We start from the raw sequence: 20,107 nt of genomic DNA on the forward strand, positions 1-20,107 counted from the left end.
TTTCAATTATTGCCGTACATTTCTTACAAGCTCCTATTATTATTTCAAAACACAAAGTAACTCAGTGGGTCAGACAGCATTTTTAGAGGACATGGAACATATGATGAGCGTTTGACGGCACTGGGCCTGTACTCGCTGGTGTTTAGAAAAATGAAGGGGAACCTCATTGAAACGTACAGAAAAATTAAAGGCTTGGATAGAGTGGATGTGGAGAGGATGTTTCCACTGGTGGGAGAGTCTAGGACTAGAGGTCATAGCCACAGAATTAAAGGATGCTCTTTTCGAAAGGAGATGAGGAGTAATTTCTTTAGTCAGATGGTGGTGAATCTGTGGAATTCCTTGCCACAGAAGGCTGTTGAGGTCAAGGCAGAGATAGATAGACTCTGGATTAGTATGATTCAGATCAGATTCAGATTCAAACTTTATTGTCATTGTGCAGTGTACAGTACAGAGACAACAAAATGCAGTTAGCATCTCCCTAGAAGAGCGACAAAGAATATGAGCAATAAATAAATACATTTACGTGCATACAGTCGTAGTAGTGCAATTTTTTCTGGTGGAAGGAGTGTCGGGGGGGGGGTGACAGGCAATCACCAAGGTACAGTGTTAAGTAATGTAACAGCCACAGGGAAGAAACTGTTCCTGGACCTGCTGGTCCGGCAACAGAGAGACCTGTAGCGCCTCCCAGATGGTAGGAGGGTAAACAGTCTGTGGTTGGGGTGAGAGCCGTCCTTGACTATGCTGAGCGCTCTTCGCAGACATCGCTTGCTTTGGACAGACTCAATGGAGGGGAGTGAGGAACCGGTGATGCGTTGGGCAATTTTCACCACCCTCTGCAGTGCTTTCCGGTCGGAGACAGAGCAGTTGCCATACCATACTGTGATACAGTTGGTAAGGAGTGTCAGAGGTTATGGGCAGAAGGCAGGAAAATGGGGTTAGGAGGGAGAGATAGTGTAGTAGACTTGCTGGGCTGAATGGCCTAATTCTGCTCATATCACATATGAACTTATGAACGGTCTTGATCCAAAAAATTACCGATCCATGTCTTCCAGAGTTGCTGTCTGACATGCTGAGTTACTCCACTACTTTTGCATGTTGCTGACGATTCGAGCATCTGCAGTTCCTTGTGTCTCCTGTTATTTATTCCTTTATAAGATATCTTAATGTGTGGTTACAGTTAGAGGGCATGCACACCACTCCTATAAGTGATTTCTTGCCTTTATTGTTTATTATCCTCACTGAAATTGCCTCTACGTCCAGGTTTTCTAAACTTATGACATTTCTCTATTCCGTTAAGAACGTGTAATTAACAGAGCCACTCTTCCACCTTTTCTCTGTTCCACGAACTTCATAAATTTTGTTCACTCTTCAACATTTAAATCATAATCTATGTAACCTGCAGGTATGCCTCTGTAATGGTTACTTTATGTGCTTTCAAATACTAAACCTTTAGTTTTGTCCTTTATTATTTTTGTATCCTCTAGCCTTATCTACAGACTTACTCGTAGATTTGTAATCTCTATCCGTTACAGTATGGTTCCCATTTCCCAGAGTAATAGCTTTTTCTCTCGCCTTGACCCTTTCATTTATCAAGTCTTTGCAACTGTGATCCCTTACCGTTACTATTTAGTTTAAGATTCTGTCTAGTTACAGTACGTGGCTTGCTAGAACTCTGTTCCCAGCACAGTTTAGATGCCAATTATCACAACAATATATCCTGGGATGGGAACGTACCCAGCACACTGGAAGTAGTTCCAAAGGCACAAGAAGCTGCAGGAGAGGATTCTCCTCAGAAGTTAAGAGAATATGGGTATGTTACAGGTACAGATAACTAAATAAATTAACTACAGGATCTCTCATATGCCTCCTTCCCTCGTTGTGATTACATTTCCTCAGAGGATCTCTAAAGGCCTGTCCCACTTGGCCGTCATTTACGCGACAGGCCGGTAGTGACTGAAGCACGACGGTCGCGTGCGTCATCATGCGTCCGCACAGCCGTCTGGAGCACGTGGCGTCATTTGAAGATGGACACAAAATGCAGGAGTAACTCAGCGGGACCGGCAGCATCTCTGGAGAAAAGGAATGGATGATGTTTCGGGTCGAGACTCTTCTTCAGTCTGAAGAAGGGTCTCAACCCGAAACGTCACCAATTGCTTCTCTCCAGAGATGCTGCCGGTCCCGCTGAGTTACTCCTGCATTTTGTGTCTATCTTCAATCGTCTTGGCCCCGCTCTGGGAGTAGGAGTGGGAGCGGAACTGGATCCGCAACGGCCGTGGGTCCCAGGCCGAACTCAGCGATCGTTTGCCTGCTTCTGCTGCTGTTGGAGGTGAGACGTTGCGCCGCGCCAGGGTCTTGGGCCTGTCCCACTTTGGCTGTCAGTTACGTGAAATGTCGGTGGCGCGCGAAGATTTCATGCACTACGAAGTCCACACTCCTCCACGCCACTCCACACCACTCCACACTCCTCCACGCCACTCCACACTCCTCCACACCACTCCATGCACCCATCCTCGCGCTACCCACACGCTACCTACACACTAGTAGGTCGTGTAAATGGCGTGCGGATGACAGCCAAGTGGGACAGGCTCTTAAGCATGGAACCATTAATTACCCATGTTGTGTCCATAGATGTTTTATCAAACAAAACTTGGAACCGAGTCAGTTAAGAGTGGGTTGGATCACTTTGTGCAGCTAGTAGCCTCAGGTCAATTGCTTTATACTTCGAGTCGTAGAATCATAAACTTAGAAACAAACCCATAAGCCCAATTTGTCCATGCCAATCTAAACTAGTTCCATTTACCCGTGTCTGGCCCACATCCCTTTAAACCTTTCCTGTTTACGTACCTGGCCATGTACAGGTAACATTAGCAAATTTGCAGATGACACAAAGCTGGGTGGCAGTGTGAACTGTGAGGAGGATGCTATCAGAATGTAGGGTGACTTGAACAGGTTGGGTGAGTGGGCAGATGCATGGCAGATGCAATTTATTGGTGATAAATGTGAGGTTATCCACTTTGGTAGCAAAAACAGGAAGGCAGATTATTATCTAAATGGTGTCAAGTTGGGAAAAGGGGAAGTACAACGGGATCTGGGGGTCCTTGTTCATCAGTCTATGAAAGTAAGCATGCATGTACAGCAGGCAGTAAAGAAAGCGAATGACATGTTGGCCTTCATTACAAGAGGAGTTGAGTATAGGAGCAAAGAGGTCCTTCTGCAGTTGTACAGGGCACTAGTGAGACTACACCTGGAGTGTTGTGTACAGTTTTGGTCCCCTAATTTGAGGAAGGACATTCTTGCTATTGAGGGAGAGCAGCGTAGATTTACAAGGTTAATTTCCAAGATGGCGGGACTGTCATATGCTGAGAGAATGGAGTGGCTGGGCTCGTATACTCTGGAATTTAGAAGGATGAGAGGAAATTTTATTGAAACATATAAGATTATTAAGGGTTTGGACACGGTAGAGGCAGGAAACATGTTCCCAATGTTCGGGGAGTCTAGAACCAGGGGCCACAGTTTAAGAATAAGGGTTAAGCCATTTAGAACGGAGACGAGAAAACACTTTTTCACACAGAGAGTTGTGAGTCTATGGAATTCTCTGCCTCAGAGGACGGTGGAGGCCGGATCTCTGGATACTTTTAAGAGAGAGTTAGAAAGGGCTCTTGAAGATAGCGGAGTCAGGTGATATGGGGAGAAGGCAGGAACGGGGTACTGATTGTGGATGATCAGCCATGATCACATTGAATGGCGGTGCTGGCTCGAAGGGCAGAATAGCCTACTCCTACACCTACTGTCTATTGTCTATTATTGCAAAATCGATTAGAATATCACTGATTTGATGATGGCAAATCTCAAAGAACCTTCTACTCCAGTTAATTTAATTCATGATGTCTGATGACCAGAATTAGAATTTTATATGCTGATGACATTAAAGTTTGAAACGTTTAACTGGTTCCCCCTATTTTCTCAGACATCAACTTTCTCTGGCATCAAACTACTCAAACTGTTGAGCTCCCTTTTCGTCCATATTCCTGCTGGGTGCAATTTGATAAAAACATTCAACTATGACAAAATAATTTCTGGCCTGTGTAACATCTCAGATTCATTCTGTCCTCTCATACATAGATGGTTAAGCTATCATTTACATGCTCTCAACAATGGAAATTATTTTAAAAAATAATTTGAGAAAAACTTACAGACTTAGCATTTCCCTCCATTACTTCTTCCTCCAATGGTTCCAGCTTCAAGTCCTATAAAACAAAACCAATACAAACAATGAGATCGGTAAGAAGTTAAGGATGAATATAAAATAACATTCTGTTCTTCAAAAAAACTCAAGACAGGGTTAATTAATAATTTCATACATAGAGAACCTTTGAGGAAATGTGCTGGAGTAACTCAACAGGTCAGGCAGCATCTCTGGAGGACATGGATCGGTGATGTTTCATTACGGGACTCTGAGACTGAAGAAGGGACATTGCTTATCCATGTCCACCAGAGATGCCACCTGATGTCTTGTAAACCAACATCTGCAGTTCCTTGTGTCTCCATTCTGTTCTTCCATCCACACAAGGAACACGGTGGGGAAACCACTTAAAAGTTACATTATAAATTGACAAGCAGTATAAACAACTCTTGGATTTAGACAGCGTAGGAGATTTTTTTTCCATGCAGTAATCAGACACCACCAGTTCCAAAGAATATAACTACTATTACTGTAGATGAAATTGACGAGTAATTACTTTTATTTACACTTTGACAACAAGCAAACTTATTACTATTGAGAAATCCTTTGGGTTTTAAAAATCCAGCAAATTGTTATTTATGTCTGAAACTCTCTCACCCCCAACCCATTTCTCCATTGACACAATTGTCTTTAGATAATAGACAATAGGTGCAGGAGTAGGCCATTTGGCCCTTCGAGCCAGCACCGCCATTCAATATGATCATGGCTGATCATCCCCAATCAGTACCCCGTTCCTGCCTTCTCCCCATATCCCCTGACTCCGTTATTTTTAAGAGCCCCATCTAGCTCTCTCCTGAAAGCATCCAGAGAAGCTGCCTCCACCGCCCTCTGAGGCAGATAATTCCACAGACTCACCACTCTATGTGAGAAAAAGTGTTTCCTCTTCTCCGTTCTAAATGGCTTACTCCTTATTCTTAAACTGTGGCCCCTGGTTCTGGACTCCCCCAACATCAGGAACATGTTTCCTGCCTCTAGCATGTCCAACCCTTAACAATCTTATATGTTTCAATGAGATACCCTCTCATCCTTCTAAACTCCAGAGTGTACAAGCCCAGCTGCTCCATTCTCTCAGCATATGACAGTCCCGCCATCCCGGGAATTAACTTTGTGAACCTATGCTGCACTACCTCAATAGCAAGAATGTCCTTCCTCAAATTAGGGGACCAAAACTGCACACAATACTCCAGGTGTGGTCTCACTAGGGCTCTGTACAACTGCAGAAGGACCTCTTTGCTCCTATATAATGTGATATTCTATAACACAAGGCGGATTAGGAACATATCTTTTGCCTTACGACAGAAATATCTGTACTTTGCATCAATATACACCTTAGAAGTTGGACATGGAGAATAGTAACATCTGTGTGAGATATGCAAACATTCTACCGCATGTTTACTGTACATCAAAATGAGGTGGGGATTGGATCGATCGCAAGTTATTTAAAGAGGTAAGAGAAGAGAATGCTGGTGCCTTGACAGAGGTCTTTGCATCCTCTCTAGTGACTGGCGAGGTATCAGAAGAATTGGGAGTAGCTCCTTTTATTCAAGAAAAGGCAAACGAGATAATCCAGAAAATTACATCAGTAGTAGAGCAGCTATTGTAGAGGAACCTCAGGGATAGGATTTAGTTTAGTTTGTTAGTTTTGTTTATTGTCACATGTACCCAGGAACAGTGAAATTTTTTGTTGTTGTGTGCTATCCAGTCAGCGAAAAGAATATACATGATTACAATCGAGCCATCCACTGTGTACAGATACATGATAAAGGGAATAATGTTCAGTGCAAGATAAAGTCCAGTAAAGTCTGATTAAAGATCGTTCGATGGTCTGCAATGAGATAGATGGTAGCACAGGACTGCTCTCTAGTTGTTGATAGGATGGTTCAGTTGCCTGTGGCAGGTCATGTCTTATGAACTTGATTGAGTTTTTTGAGGATTTACCAAGGTTCTTCATGCTAGGCTGATCCAGAATATTAAGACATGTGGGATCAATGGTGGCTTGGTAGATTTGATTCTAAATATTTCTTCACTGGCTGTTCTGCTTGTAGTGAATGGCCAGAGACAGAGGATGGTGGTGGGGGGGATGTTTCTTTGACTGGTGGTCTGTGACCAGTAGCATTCCACAGGGATCAGTTCTGGGATCTCTGCTGTGTGTGATACATATAAATGATTGGATGATAATGTAGATGGGGTCATTTGTAAGTTTCAGGGGATACAAACATAGGTGGAGTTGTGGATTGTGAAGAAAATTGTCAAAGGATATTGCAAGATGTAAGATCAGTTAGAGATGTTAGCGGTGTAATGTCAGATGGAGTTTGATCCAGCCATGTGTGAGGTATTGCACATTGGGAGGTTAAATGTAAAGGTAAAGTACACAGTTGGTGAAAGGATCTTTAGGAGCATTCTTTCCAACCTGTCTACTTGTGTTGATACTTTCAGGAAGATTGTCAATAGCTCTGTGAAAGTGGCAACAAGTTGAAAGGGTGGTATATAAGGAAAACATTCTGCATGTTTGCCTTCAGTAGTTGGGGCATTAAGTATAAAGGTCAGGATGGCACTTTGCAGCTGGATAAAGCTTTGTTTGGACTGCATTATTGGAGCATTGTGTGCAGGTCTGGTCACCCCGTTTTAGGAATGATGTGGAGGCTATGGAAAAGGTGCGGAGAAGGTGTGGCAGGGTACTGCCTGGATAAACGTACTTAAAGAGAGGTTGGACAAACTTGGATTGTTCTCTCTGGAGGAAGAGGAGAGACCTAATAGAAGTATCTAAACTTATAAAAAGTGTTGATAGGCTAGATGGTCTGAGGTTTTTTCCCCGGATGGAAATGTCAAGAGAGCATAGATTTCATCTGAGATGGAGGACTTTTTAAGAGATGTATGAGCAAAGATTTTTATACAGCGAGTGTAAGGTGCCTGAAACATGTTACCAGGAGTGTGGTGGATGAGCCAGAAACAATGGCAACATTTAAGAATAATTTAATTAGGCACATGAATATGCAGAGAATGGAGCAATAGAGATACAGTTCGATACCTTTGTCCACAAAGACATGTTGAGAGAGATAAACAAGATTTAATTGCTGTGGTATGCTTATTAACTATAATAAAGGTAACAATAAGCACCTTTTACAATTACATGGATAGGACAGGTTTGGAGGGATATAGACCAAAGTCAGGCAGGTGGGACTAGTGTAGCTGTGACATGTTGGCCGGTGTGGGCAAGTTGGGCCGAAGGGCCTGTTCCCACGCTGTATCGCTCTATGACTCTAAACTTCAAAATCAACAAATTGGAAGGGAAAGGTGAGCTATTCAAAATTAAAAAGTAGGTTCAAAAATAAATGACAAGAAAAAACAAATGTTTCACATTGATAAGAGCAATCTGGGTACAGGAGTTTTATACAGATCATTTCTTATTCTATGTCAATTCACAAGACCATTGTTATATATAACTTGCATTCTGGATAGCACATACCTTCTTTTCCAGGCGATCAATGAGCTTCTGAAGTCTGTTTATCTGGGTCATCCACTGGATGTCCTCATCTGCACGGACACAAACACATGAAAAAAATATTTTACCCTTTTAAAGTGCAATGTGAAATCTAGTGACATGAAGTGTAACAGTCCAGGTTTCTCCCCTTGGCAGTTACTGACAGAGTTCATGGTGAATGTTTATCTGGTGGACAAGTCTAAATATTCCTTCCCGCACTAAGGCTGGTGGCGAATAGCTACCAATGGCATTTAGGATTAGATTAAAGGTTCAAAGGTTTCAAAGGTCTTTTATTGTCATGCATATCAATTAAGGTACAGTGATATGTGAATTAGCAAAACTATTAACGTGTTCTTTGCTTCTCAGTTTATCAGAAGAGAGGTACTGTAGGTCTTAATTCTGAAGCAATTTAATTTTTCCTTAAGCATCTATTAATATATAAAACTCTCGCCCAAAATTCCGAAACGGAACTCCGTCCGGCTGTCACATTTCTTCCATTGATTCCCTGCAACTCCGAAACTGGACGCAGAATCGCCGACATCTTTTCCATTTCGGTAGAGATTTCACTTTTCTTTCTAAGTATCCGCTCCTCATTACATTCCGTCGTGTTTAAGTACACGTTTTTAATCAAATCCTTCCCCCCCCCCCCCCAATATTTCAAAACTAAACTGGCTTCACACCCACAGAACCTTCACCAGCCCCAGCCCCTGCTGAACGTTCCATCGTGTGATGTCACAATGCCCAATCTTCACATATGTCCAATCGGAATGGATCCATTTACATATGCCTATGCAGGAGCCCAAGCCAATGGTGAACGTTCCATCGTGTGATGTCACAATGCCCAATGCTCAAAGACATCGTTGCCATAGAGAGGGAGTACAGAGAAGGTTCACCAGACTGATTCCTGGGATGTCAGAACTTTCATATGAAGAAAGACTGGATAGACTCGCCTTGTAATCGCTAGATTTTAGAAGATTGAGGGGGTATCTTATAGAGACGTTTAAAATTCTTAAGGGGTTGGACAGGCTAGATGCAGGAAGATTGTTCCGGATGTTGGGGAAGACCAGAACAAGGGGTCAAAGTTTAAGGATAAGGGGGAACGCTGAATCGCCGACATCTTTTCCATTTTGGTAGAGATTTCTCTTTTCTTTCTAAGTATCCGTTCCTCATTACATTTCGACGTGTTTAAGTGTACGTTTTTAATCAAATCCTAACCCCCCCCCCCCCCCCCAATATTTCAAAACTAAACTGGCTTCACACCCACAGAACCTTCACCAGCACCAGCCCCTGCTGAACGTTCCATCGTGTGATGTCACAATGCCCAATCTTCACATATGTCCAATCGGAATGGATTCATTTACATATGCCTATGCAGGAGCCCCAGCCAATGGTGAACATTCCATCGTGTGATGTCACAATGCCCAGTGCTCATAGACATCGTTGCCATAGTGACAGTACAGAGAGTCAGATGTGGGCCGAGGAGCCTTCAAGACAACATGAGATGTTCCCATATTGTGTGAAAATATTTACGTCATTCACCCCTGAACCTCGATAAGAACACCACCTGCACATCTTAATTAAATTAGAGAAAAACGGAAAAGAGGTCGGGCATTTACACTTTTAAGGCTCTGTGTGTGTCGAAGCTTCGTGTGTGTGATGCCGCACCGCTAACCCCCCCACCACCCCCCCCACGCGTTGCCGAGACGGACCCGACTTCGACGACTTCAAGATACGATATTTTAAGACGGCAGGGACCCGACTTCGACGACCAAATCTCCCCTGGGGGCTACAGGTAGGGAACGGTCTTTATGCACTTTTCCAACTCTGTGTGTGGGGGTGGTTAGTGTGTGTGAGGCGCCCGCCCCCCACCCCCCCCCCCCCAGTGGGGGCTACGGGTAGGGACCGGCTGCGTTGGGGGATCAGACCCAACGGGTTTGCCATTGGTCGTCGTGTTTAAGGGCCCGTTTTTAATCAAATCCCCACCCCCCCCCCCCCCCCCCCCAATATTTCACAACTACACTGGCTTCTCACCCATAGAAGCAGCACCAGCCCCAGCCCCTGGTGAACGTTCCATCGTGTGATGTCACAATGCCCAATGTTCAAATACCTCGTTGCCATAGAGGGAGTACAGAGAAGGTTCACCAGACTGATTCCTGGGATGTCAGGACTTTCATATGACGAAAGACTGGATAGACTCGGCTTGTACATGCTAGAATTTAAAAGATTGAGGGGGTATCTTATAGAAACTTACAAAATTCTTAAGGGGTTGGACAGGCTAGATGCAGGAAGATTGTTCCAGATGTTGGGGAAGTCCAGAACAAGGGGTCACAGTTTAAGGATAAGGGGTAAATCTTTTAGGACCGAGATGAGAAAAACATTTTTAACACAGAGAGTGGTGAATCTCTGGAATTCACTGGCACAGAAGGTAGTTGAGGCCTGTTCATTGGCTGTATTTAAGAGGGAGTTAGATGTGGTCCTTGTGGCTAAAGGGATCAGGGGGTATGGAGAGAAGGCAGGTACAGGATACTGAGTTGGATGATCAGCCACGATCATATTGAATGGTGGTGCAGGCTCGAAGGGCCGAATGGCCTACTCCTGCACTTAATTTCAATGGTTCTATGTTTCCCTCTCCGAAACCCCTCTCCCACCCATCCCTCTCTCCCCCACCCCCCTTCCCTCTCTACGCCACCCCCTTCCTCCTACCCCTCTGTCCCTCTTCCATCACTCCCCCTACCCCTCTCCACCTCCCTCTCCACTCTTTCCCCTCTCTCCCCCACCCCTCTCCCCCTCCCTCCCTCCTTCCCTACCTCCCCATCCTCCCCCTCCACCACATCTATCTCCCCATCCCCCTCTCTCACCTCCTACCCCGCTCTCCTTTCCCTCCCAAATCTGTCCCATTTCCTCCACCTCCTCTCCCCTCCCTCCCCTCTTCACATCCCCCCTCCCTCCCCCCACCTGTGTGTTTGGGGGTTGGTTAATATGAGTTTGATGCCGCAGCCCCCCCTCCCCCCCCCCCCCTGCAAAACGCCGTTGGGGAAACAGACCCAACGGGTCTGCACTTGGTCTAGTCACCTTTAAAACAGTCTGCCGGAAGGAACTGCAGATGCTGATTTAAACTGAAGATAGACACAAAAAGCTGGAGTAACTCAGTGGGTCAGGCAGCATCTCTGGAGAAAAGGAATAGGTGACGTTTCGGGTCAAGACCCTTCTTCAGACAGATTATTTTTTTGTTAATTAATAATGTTTTGGAGCCATCTAACTAGATATTCTGCCATTCCTGTGGTTTGCATTTGGACATATGGGATCACCCACTTGGGAACTCAAATGTTAGGATGGCCAATGACTACCAGACTTCTTGAATGGTTAAAAATTATACTTTGTTTTAGTCAAGGTAAAACGCCAGTGCTCATAGTGCAACACACCAATGTGATTAAAAAGACAGAAACAAAATAAAGGTTAATCTACAAACACTGGAACATCAGACCAGCAGTACCAAACCTGAGTTTAAGATGCTGAAATTAGAATTGTTTGGAGACAGGCTATTATATCTCTGAAGTCTTCGAATGGATCGTTTTCCTGACCAGTTGATTGAAAGTTGCTCCGGTTTTACTGGACCTTGTCTACAAATGACAACAAATAGAAGTTAGTCTTTCCGTGAAGTTATCTCCAGCCTTCTTTTCTTGAAACATGTCGCGGGGTGACGTCTGTTTGGTGGTGAGTAGTCGCCCAAAGAGTCGTACCTTTTTCTGGTCACCGCTGGATTTTCAACATGTTGAAAAGTTTTGGCAACCTGCTGCGACTATGACGGGTGCCGGCAAGTCGCCGGAAAAAATTGCGTAAGTGGGACAGACCCTTAAAGGTTAAAAGCAGTTCTCAAGGACGGTGATGCTGTCTAACTTTCCATTATACCCATGGAAAAATAGCTAAGGAAGATTCATATTTCTGCTAATTTGTTCCTAGTGGAAATCAAACCTTTCCTTAAAGCCACTGGAATATAAACTATCTTCATTTTATCTTCATAATTTTGCTACTTAAAGAAGTGCTACATATTCTGAAGGGTAGCTGAGACGATAAATCTGCATTTCCTCTTATTTATGTCAGTACCATAACCCCTCTTCTGCCATATAAACATTAGTCACAGAAGCAGTAAACTTTGACTGAAAGCCACAGTAATATAGCCTGGAGTTCTCAACATCCTGTCAGGCATGATTACGTCTGTCCTTATTTTTTAAACAGCAAAACGCTGGAGCAATATTCTGCAAAATGATTCCAGGATTCTACATCAGACACAATTAGTATATTTAAGAGGCATTTTGACATTCAATTAAATAGGCTAGACATGGAAGGATACCATCTTAATGGGGGAAATGGTATTAGTGTAGATGAGGATAAAGGTCGGCATGGACATGGTGGTGCATAGGGCCAGTTTCTGTTCTGTATGACTATGATCATGACTCGATATCTGTTGCCCAATTCATTTATTTTCCTAGATACTATATGAAATTATGTTGGCAAGTTATGTGGGGGAAGTTGACAGTTCCTCTAGTAATTGTTTCCGTACATTATTCGGACATGGAACAGCACAGCATAGAAACAGACCTTTGCCCATGATGTCTGTGGCAAACATTATGCCAAATTGAATTAATCCGTTATTCCTCCATTGCCAGCATATTTGTGTGCCTATTTAGAAACCTCTTAAATGCCACAATCCTATTTGCCTCCACCATCATCCCTGGCACCAAGCTCCAGGCACCCACCTTCTTAAAAAACACAACTCCTTTAAACATTCGCCCATTTGTGGGAGAGTCTTGGACCAGAGGGCATAGCCTCAGAATAAAAGGATGTACCTTTAGAAAGGAGATGAGGAGGAATTTCTTTGGTCAGAAGGTTATGAATCTGTGAAACTCATTGCCCCATATGGCGGTGGAGGCCAACTCAATAGGTATTTTAAGACAGAGATTCACATATTCTTGATTAGTAAGGATGTCAGGGGTTATGGGAGGAAGGGAGTAAGAATGGGGTTGAGAGGGAAGAAATGGGGTAGATCAGCCATGATTGAATGGCGGAGAAGACTTGATGGGCCGAATGGCCTAATTCTGCTCATTGAACTTATGCATTTAAAGCTGTCTTTGAGATTTCCACCCTGAGAAAAAGATTCTGATCGTCTACCCTATCAATACCTCTCATAAATTGATACAATTCTATCAGTTTGTTCCTCAGTCTCTGGCCAAATGAAAATTTGTCCAACCTCTCCTAGTAGCTAAAAACCTCTAATCCAGGTATCCTCTTCTGATGTTATTGTTAACGGGTTCTTCAGTTACATGCAGAAGCTCTAAAAGTGGAGGAAAGAACTGCAGATGCTGGTTTAAATCAAAGGTAGACACAAAATGCTGGGGTAACTCAGCAGGGCAGGCAGCATCTCTGAAGTGATGTTTCGGGTCGAGACCCTTCTTCAGACTGAACAAGGGTCTCGACCCGAAACGTCACCCATTCTTTCTCTCCAGAGATGCTGCCTGTCCCACTGAGTTACTCCAGCATTTTGTGTCTACCTGCAGAAGCTCTAAGTTTGCCTTTCACTGCTTATGGTTTCATTGCAGTGTACATTGAAGTTTTGTGAGGGCGTGAGAAGTTCTTCTCACTTAAAAATACAAAATCTGTTCAAACAATCTGGACTGGGTTGGCCCCAATGCAGGGACATCATCTTCTCAACAAAGGGGACATACTCTCTTGTAATGGGAAGAGCATAAACAGATATAAAAATATCCTTACATCAGAGAAATTGCGGTTAAGTGTTGTTACCACAATGAGGTCTAAGACATTAGATGCTTCCATGCTAAGCATGCGTCATTGTGCCCAGAATAGCACAAGAAGCACAACAGGAAATGGCTTGACCTTGGTCATAGCTGCAACCTGGAAGTTTATACAACCTTAAAACCAGGGAGATGAATGTTTCACAGGTCAGTTATAAAGACACAATATACAATGTTTTAAATACGCCTCTATCTGGTAGCATTGACCAAGCATTCAGTATTTCCTGAAAGTGAAACTTCATTGCTTAATCCTCGAGAGACACAAGGAACTGCGGATGCTGACATCTTCAGCAAAACACGGTGCTGGAGTGACTCCGCAGGTCAGGCAGCACATGTGGAGGGAAAGGACTCCATGACCAGGCGACGATTCGGGTCGGGACTCTTTAGTTTGAAGGATCCTGACCCGAAAGATTGCCTGTCCATTCCCTCCACAGATGCTGCCTGACTTGCTGTGTTCCTACAGCATTTAGTGTTTTACTTAATCTTGTATACCTAGAAGATTTTTAAAAAAAAGATACAATTAGCCTACCCACCATTGAAATTCCTCTAAGTGTTTTGATGTTTCAGTGGCAAAAAGTATTTGGGGAATTGAACGATATAAAACAAATTCAAAAATGTATTTAGTTTTTGCATGTAAATTTACAAGAATAAACTGCTCAGTGATAATAATTCCCCATACTCCCACTTCCCAGCTCTAAATACTTGCATGCTGACTCGAATAGATCAGTTAATTATATGTTTTCTTTGAAGTTACAAATATATTTTTGTTGGAAAAGATCTCTTTCAGATTGAAGGTAGACACAAAATGCTGGAGTAACTCAGCGGGACAGGCAGCATCTCTGGAGGGAAGGAATGTGTCGAGACCCTCCTTCAGACTGATGTCAGGGGAGTGGGTGGGACAGAGATAGAAAGTAGCCGGAGACAGCAAGACTGGTCCCAATTCCTGTACTCAGTACCTTGACCAATTGTGTCAAGCACGGCAAACACCTGTCCACCAGTGTGGCCACATTCATGGAACAGGTGCCTGAACCCCTAGGTCTCTGTTCTACAACACACCCCAGCATCCAACCATTTGCTCTTTCAGATTGTCCAGCTAATTAGGTCACTCGTTATAATCCTGAGTGTTCATAATTATAAAAAACAGTTAAATTGATAAAAGGCCTCCAGACTCAAATGTTATCTCCGTTTTTCTACAAAATTGCTGCCTGACCTGTGAAATGCTTCCAGCATTTTCTGTTCCAGTTATTAATGTTGTGGCTTGGAAAGGAGGAGAATTGCAATTTTTATTCTGCTGCACCAAAGAAATGTTGAAACTGCTTTCACTCTGTAAACAAATAACTTTCCAAACTTATTTGAGGCCTTAGGTGCAAGGTGAAAGGGAAAAGACTTAATAGGAACCTGAGAGGCAACTTTTTCCACACAGAGGGTGGGTATATGGAACGAGTAGATAGGGCCGCAAATATAATAACATTTAAAAGACATTTCGCACAACCTCATCCTTTTCAATGACTGCAGATGCTGGAATTAGTGTCAAGAAAGGAAGCGCTGTTGGAGGAACTCTACGGGACAGTGTCTGATCTGATTTCCTTTAGCAGTACTCCTTTTTTCCTTCACTGTGGGGTATTCTGGTATTAACACTTTTTTTGCCCACCGTAATGGCTTAAGTTTCATCACTTCAGTTTTTGGTGCTATACCTACTAATTTTGTGACGTCTTTGGTTGGGAATGGTTAACATCTGAAACAAATTAATGAGCAATTTCAGGTTGTTGTGTGCATCCTGTGGAGACTTCCCACCAAAATTGCAGATGGAAGCCAAGACAAACCCCCCAAAATTAAGGATATATTATAAGATTAAATGTTATATTATGGTGTGGAAATCAAATCAATTAAATTCTCTCTTTGAAGTGCAATCTCATTGATAATTGCTCATCTGTATACATCTGCCTTTTCTTGAAAGATCAGAATGTGAACAGATTGTATAAGAATTATAAATTTATTACAGCACACAATAATAGACAATAAGTGCAGGAGTAGGCCATTCGGCCCTTCGAGCCAGCACCGCCATTCAATGTGATCATGGCTGATCATCCCCAATCAGTACCCCGTTCCTGCCTTCTCCCCATATCCCCTGACTCCGCTATCTTTAAGAGCCCTATCTAGCTCTCTCTTGAAAGTATCCAGAGAACCGGCCTCCACCGCCCTCCGAGGCAGGGAATTCCACAGACTCACCACTCTCTGTGAGAAAAAGTGTTTCCTTGTCTCCATTCTTAATGGCTTACCCCTTATTCTTAAAGGGGTAAGCCATTTAGAACGGAGACGAGGAAACACTTTTTAATGTAGGGATAACTTGAGGCAGTGTGTCTTAAATTTCTTACTGGTATAATGGTACTGATAAGCATAGTTTATTTTAGTCAGACAACAGTGTGAAGAAGGGTCTCGACCCGAAACTTCACCCATTCCTTCTCTCCAGAGATGCTGCCTGTCCCGCTGAGTTACTCCAACATTTTGTGTCTACGAACCAGAAAATCATCTGTTTATTCCCATTCTTTGCTTTCTGATAACCAATTTGAGTTCCTGAGTAACTCCTTGTTTGCCCTGAATCAGCTCCATATCCTACTTATTACCCTTTTACACAGTAGAAAACTTTGGATTATGTTATATGTCAGCTGTCACTCTACTCTCATTAAGGATTTGTTTGACTTGTTTGTCTTTTTACTCCTTATTTCATTTCCTCTCTGAACATGCATAACTCGGCCTGGTTCCCAGTTCTTTCACTGACCCGCCATACAGTATATTCAGATAGTCTTATTCTAATACGTAGCCAACATTTGAAAGAACATCACCTGTTTTTTCCCAAACTGAAAACTGGTCATTAAATGTGATTGGCAATTAGTTTAGAGATACAGCATGGATACAGGCCCTCTGGTCCAACAAGTCCGCTCCAACCATCGATCATCACACTAGTTTTATGTTATCCCATTTTTTTCATGACACCAGGAGAAATTTGCAGAGACCAATTAACCTACTAACCTCCACGTCTTTGGGATGTGGAAGGAAACTGAAGCATCTGGAGGAAACCTATGCTGTCACAGTGAGAACATGCAAACTCCATAAACAGCACCCGAAGTCTGGATTCCGCCCTGGTCTCTGACATACAAATCAGCAGCTCTACGCATATATACGGAGGCCCAGTGTAAAGCAGTGACAACAATTGGTGTGCAATATAGGAGTGACATTGCTGTTGAAAAATTGGCAAGAACATAAGCTTCACAAATGGCGTGGACCTTGAATGCTTTTACAAGAGGGAAAAAGTTCACCATTACCGTTATAATTCTTGCATATTCTGATATTTCCTTGCAGGCTAGCTCTTCTCTGTCATTCACACTAACCTAATACTTCCTGCATTGTATTTTTGAGTGCAGTATTTTAATGGAGCTGTGGACAGGTGCCAGTGGTACTGCATCTAATTTTGTTTTACCGGGGCAGGTTTGTTCCCTATTTTGGCAGGTTCACAGATCTCATATTGCAGCCAGACATTTTAATGATCTATGCAGCTTGGGATTGCAGCAAAATCTAAGTGATCCAAGTTCTCTAAAATGTCAGCATGAGCCACCTCAGTTCTGAATTGATCATTAGACCAGGTAGCAATATCGCAAACAATAACTGCAACCACTGACAATGTTTTGTGTTAAGTATAAATGGAACTAATGTATTAATTCAAAATTAGTCTCAAAAAATTATGGTCAAATATAAATTGGTGGCATCTAATACACTGCAAAAATTCTTCAGGCATGTTACCACAGGGATGGAAAGCTGCCTCACCAATTGAGCTCTGCTTGATCCTACTGGAAAGACTGGAGTCAGGGATGGGCTTTCTGATTTACATAGAACATAGAATAGCCCACAGTGTCCATGTTGACCATGTTGCCATTTTAAATTGTTCTCATCCACCTGCACATTGTCCATATCCCTCATCCCCTGTTTGTTGACATGCCCATCTAAATGCTTCTTAAATGTTATTATTGCATCTGCTTGTACCACCTCTCCAAACAGTGCATTCCAGGCTCTTACATCTAATCTTATCCATCCATCCATCCGTCCGTCCGTCCGTCCGTCCGTCCATCCGTCCATCCATCCATCCATCCATCCACCCATCCATCCACCCATCCATCCATCCATCCATCCACCCACCCACCCACCCACCCATCCTTCCTTCCTTCCTTTCCTCCTTTCCATTGTTCTGTGGTGTGCAGTAGCAAGTTTCGTTCAAATTGATGTTATATTTTACAATTGATATTATATTGACATTTAAAACTTAAAATGATTTAAAACAGCGCCCCCACTTGCCGGCCGTGCCTACGCAGTTGGGGAAGGCCCGTCAGCCCTGCGCGTGCAGTTGGGGCCTTTGCCCATTTTCAGATCGCCATCTTTTTTTTCTGCCTGGCCTCACAACGGGGACCCAATGGGGACCCAACGGCTCTACAGGTAAGTTTCCTTATATTTTACAAACGCCTCCACGGGTCCTCTATTCACTTTATTAACTCTAACTTAATTTCTGCCCCCCCCCGGGCCCTGGGCCGGGGTTGGAGCCGGTGCGTGGTCCAGGTGCGTAGAGACGCCAGCGGTGGTTTACATCGAGATCCTGGGGAGATGAGGAGGGAGAGTGGGGAGGAGGGGGGGATAGAGGGAGAGGAGGGGGAAGTGGGGGACAGAGGGAGAGGAGGGCAGTGGGGGAGGTGAGGAGGGAGGGGTGGGATAGGGGGGAGAGGAGAGGGGAAAGAAGAGGGAGCGTGAAGAACAGGGGGAGCGAGTGCTGGGGATGAGGAGGAATGGAGGAGGATAGGGGAAGGAAGAGGGAGGCAAGGTAATGGAGGGGAGGGGGAAGAGAGAGGAGGGGAGGGACATCTAATACACTACAGGAAGCAAGGATAAAATGAGTTCACAACAATATTTCAGAATTATCCCATATCAATAAACAAAATAAAATATAGAATACATTAAATAAAAGGGGGAGCAAAATTTCTTCAGGCATTGTACCACGGGGATGGAAAACTCTCACCAGTTGAGCTCTGCTTGATCCCACTGTAAAGACTGGAGTTGGTGATGGGCTTTCTGATTTACATAGAACATAGAACAGCCCACAGTGTCCATGTTGACCATGATGCAAATTTAAATTGATCTCATCCACCTGCACATTGTCTATATCCCTCATCCCCTGTTTGTTCACATGCCCATCTAAATGCCCCTTAAATGTTATTATTGCATCTGCGTCTACCACCTCCCCAAACAGTGCATTCCAGACCTGTACCACTCTCTATATAAAATAAAACTTGTTTTGCAAATCTGCTTTAACCTTTCGTCAGCTTCACCTCCCAAAAGTTGGCCTCTGTAAATAGATCCCAGGAAGTTGGTGAGAAGTAAGATAACAGGGATCGATGGTCTCTTATGCAAAATTTCCACCTTGGGAAAAAGACTGCACATCTACCCTAACAGAAATCAATCCAACTTAGTCCAACCTCACCTCATTGTTAGTGCTCTCTAATCCAGGCAACATCCTTGCAAACCTATTTTGCACTCTCTTTAAAGCCTCCACATATATCCTGTAAATATGTTCAGCTCAGATCTACGGATTCATACGATTAACTTGGTTGCAAACTGGAGAAAAGCGGAAGGTAAAACTGTACTGTTGAGCCATTGCAAACCCCACCAAAGGTATTGCAAGTTATACCCTGTACAAACAGCAATGAAACTGCTGACAACATTACTGCTGTCAATTCCACGCTGCTTCAAGCTGTGGGCCCTGCGGATATGCCAGTGGGCCCCACTTCTCTTTCAATGGATCTAGATTTCTGTTTCTTCTCATTTGCACCCTTGCAGTTGTGAACCAGATGTAATCATGTTGAGTCCAGTCTCCATCCCTTCCTCCCTACAGCTTTCCCGTTAATGGGGAGATGGGCAGACGGAGCTATGCCCCATCAGCACCACCTCCCAGTAAAGGCTGCATTTCTCAATGCACTTCTTTGAAAGCCTTTGAATCTTCTCTTGTGCAGTTTCACTGAGACTTTGAGAAAATTCATAAAGGGCTGGAAAACCAAAGCAAACTAACTCGCTTATATAAATAGAGAGAAGAGGCCTTAATACAGTATATACTACTTCTGGTATATTTCTGAAGTGCTAACCTATCTTTTCCCTTTTTGGATTCTGGCTGGCACGCTCTCTATTTTTAGCATTTCTACATGTATTTCAGGATTATGCTTGTTTGAATGTAATCACTTTCACATCTTTTCTGTAAAATTATTTTGGTACATTTGGTAATTAACATTATTGGCAGCACTTGCAAAACAAAATTGATGACTAATGTTTGTAAAAGTAATACATTGCCTGACTTGAGCTACAACAGTATACATGAAGTTGGAGCATATTCCCCTGCCTTTTCTCTTTAAATTGCCCACAAATTATTATTTGCTTATTCAATATTAATTTCACAGAGAAAAGCTGTGGTGTAGAGAAATGGGATGAAGCTGACATGACAATGGGGAGGGCTGATTCTGTCCCCATGACACCATGTTTGCA

At 43.5% G+C, this 20,107-nt stretch overlaps 1 protein-coding gene across 2 annotated transcripts in view; it reads right to left on the reverse strand.

Annotated features, from left to right (window-relative positions):
* necab1 (N-terminal EF-hand calcium binding protein 1) overlaps nucleotides 1–20,107 on the reverse strand; it is a 95,112-nt gene that overhangs the window by 16,452 nt on the left and 58,553 nt on the right. For both annotated transcript variants that reach the window (XM_033020157.1, XM_033020158.1), the window contains 3 exons: nucleotides 11,223–11,344; nucleotides 7,710–7,777; nucleotides 4,194–4,247 (listed from right to left, as the gene is read on the reverse strand). In XM_033020157.1, coding sequence (XP_032876048.1) covers nucleotides 4,194–4,247; nucleotides 7,710–7,777; nucleotides 11,223–11,344 — 244 coding nt within the window. The remainder of the gene's footprint in view (nucleotides 1–4,193; nucleotides 4,248–7,709; nucleotides 7,778–11,222; nucleotides 11,345–20,107) is intronic.

Source organism: Amblyraja radiata, chromosome 4 (genome assembly GCF_010909765.2).
Source record: "Amblyraja radiata isolate CabotCenter1 chromosome 4, sAmbRad1.1.pri, whole genome shotgun sequence".
NCBI lineage: Eukaryota > Metazoa > Chordata > Chondrichthyes > Rajiformes > Rajidae > Amblyraja > Amblyraja radiata.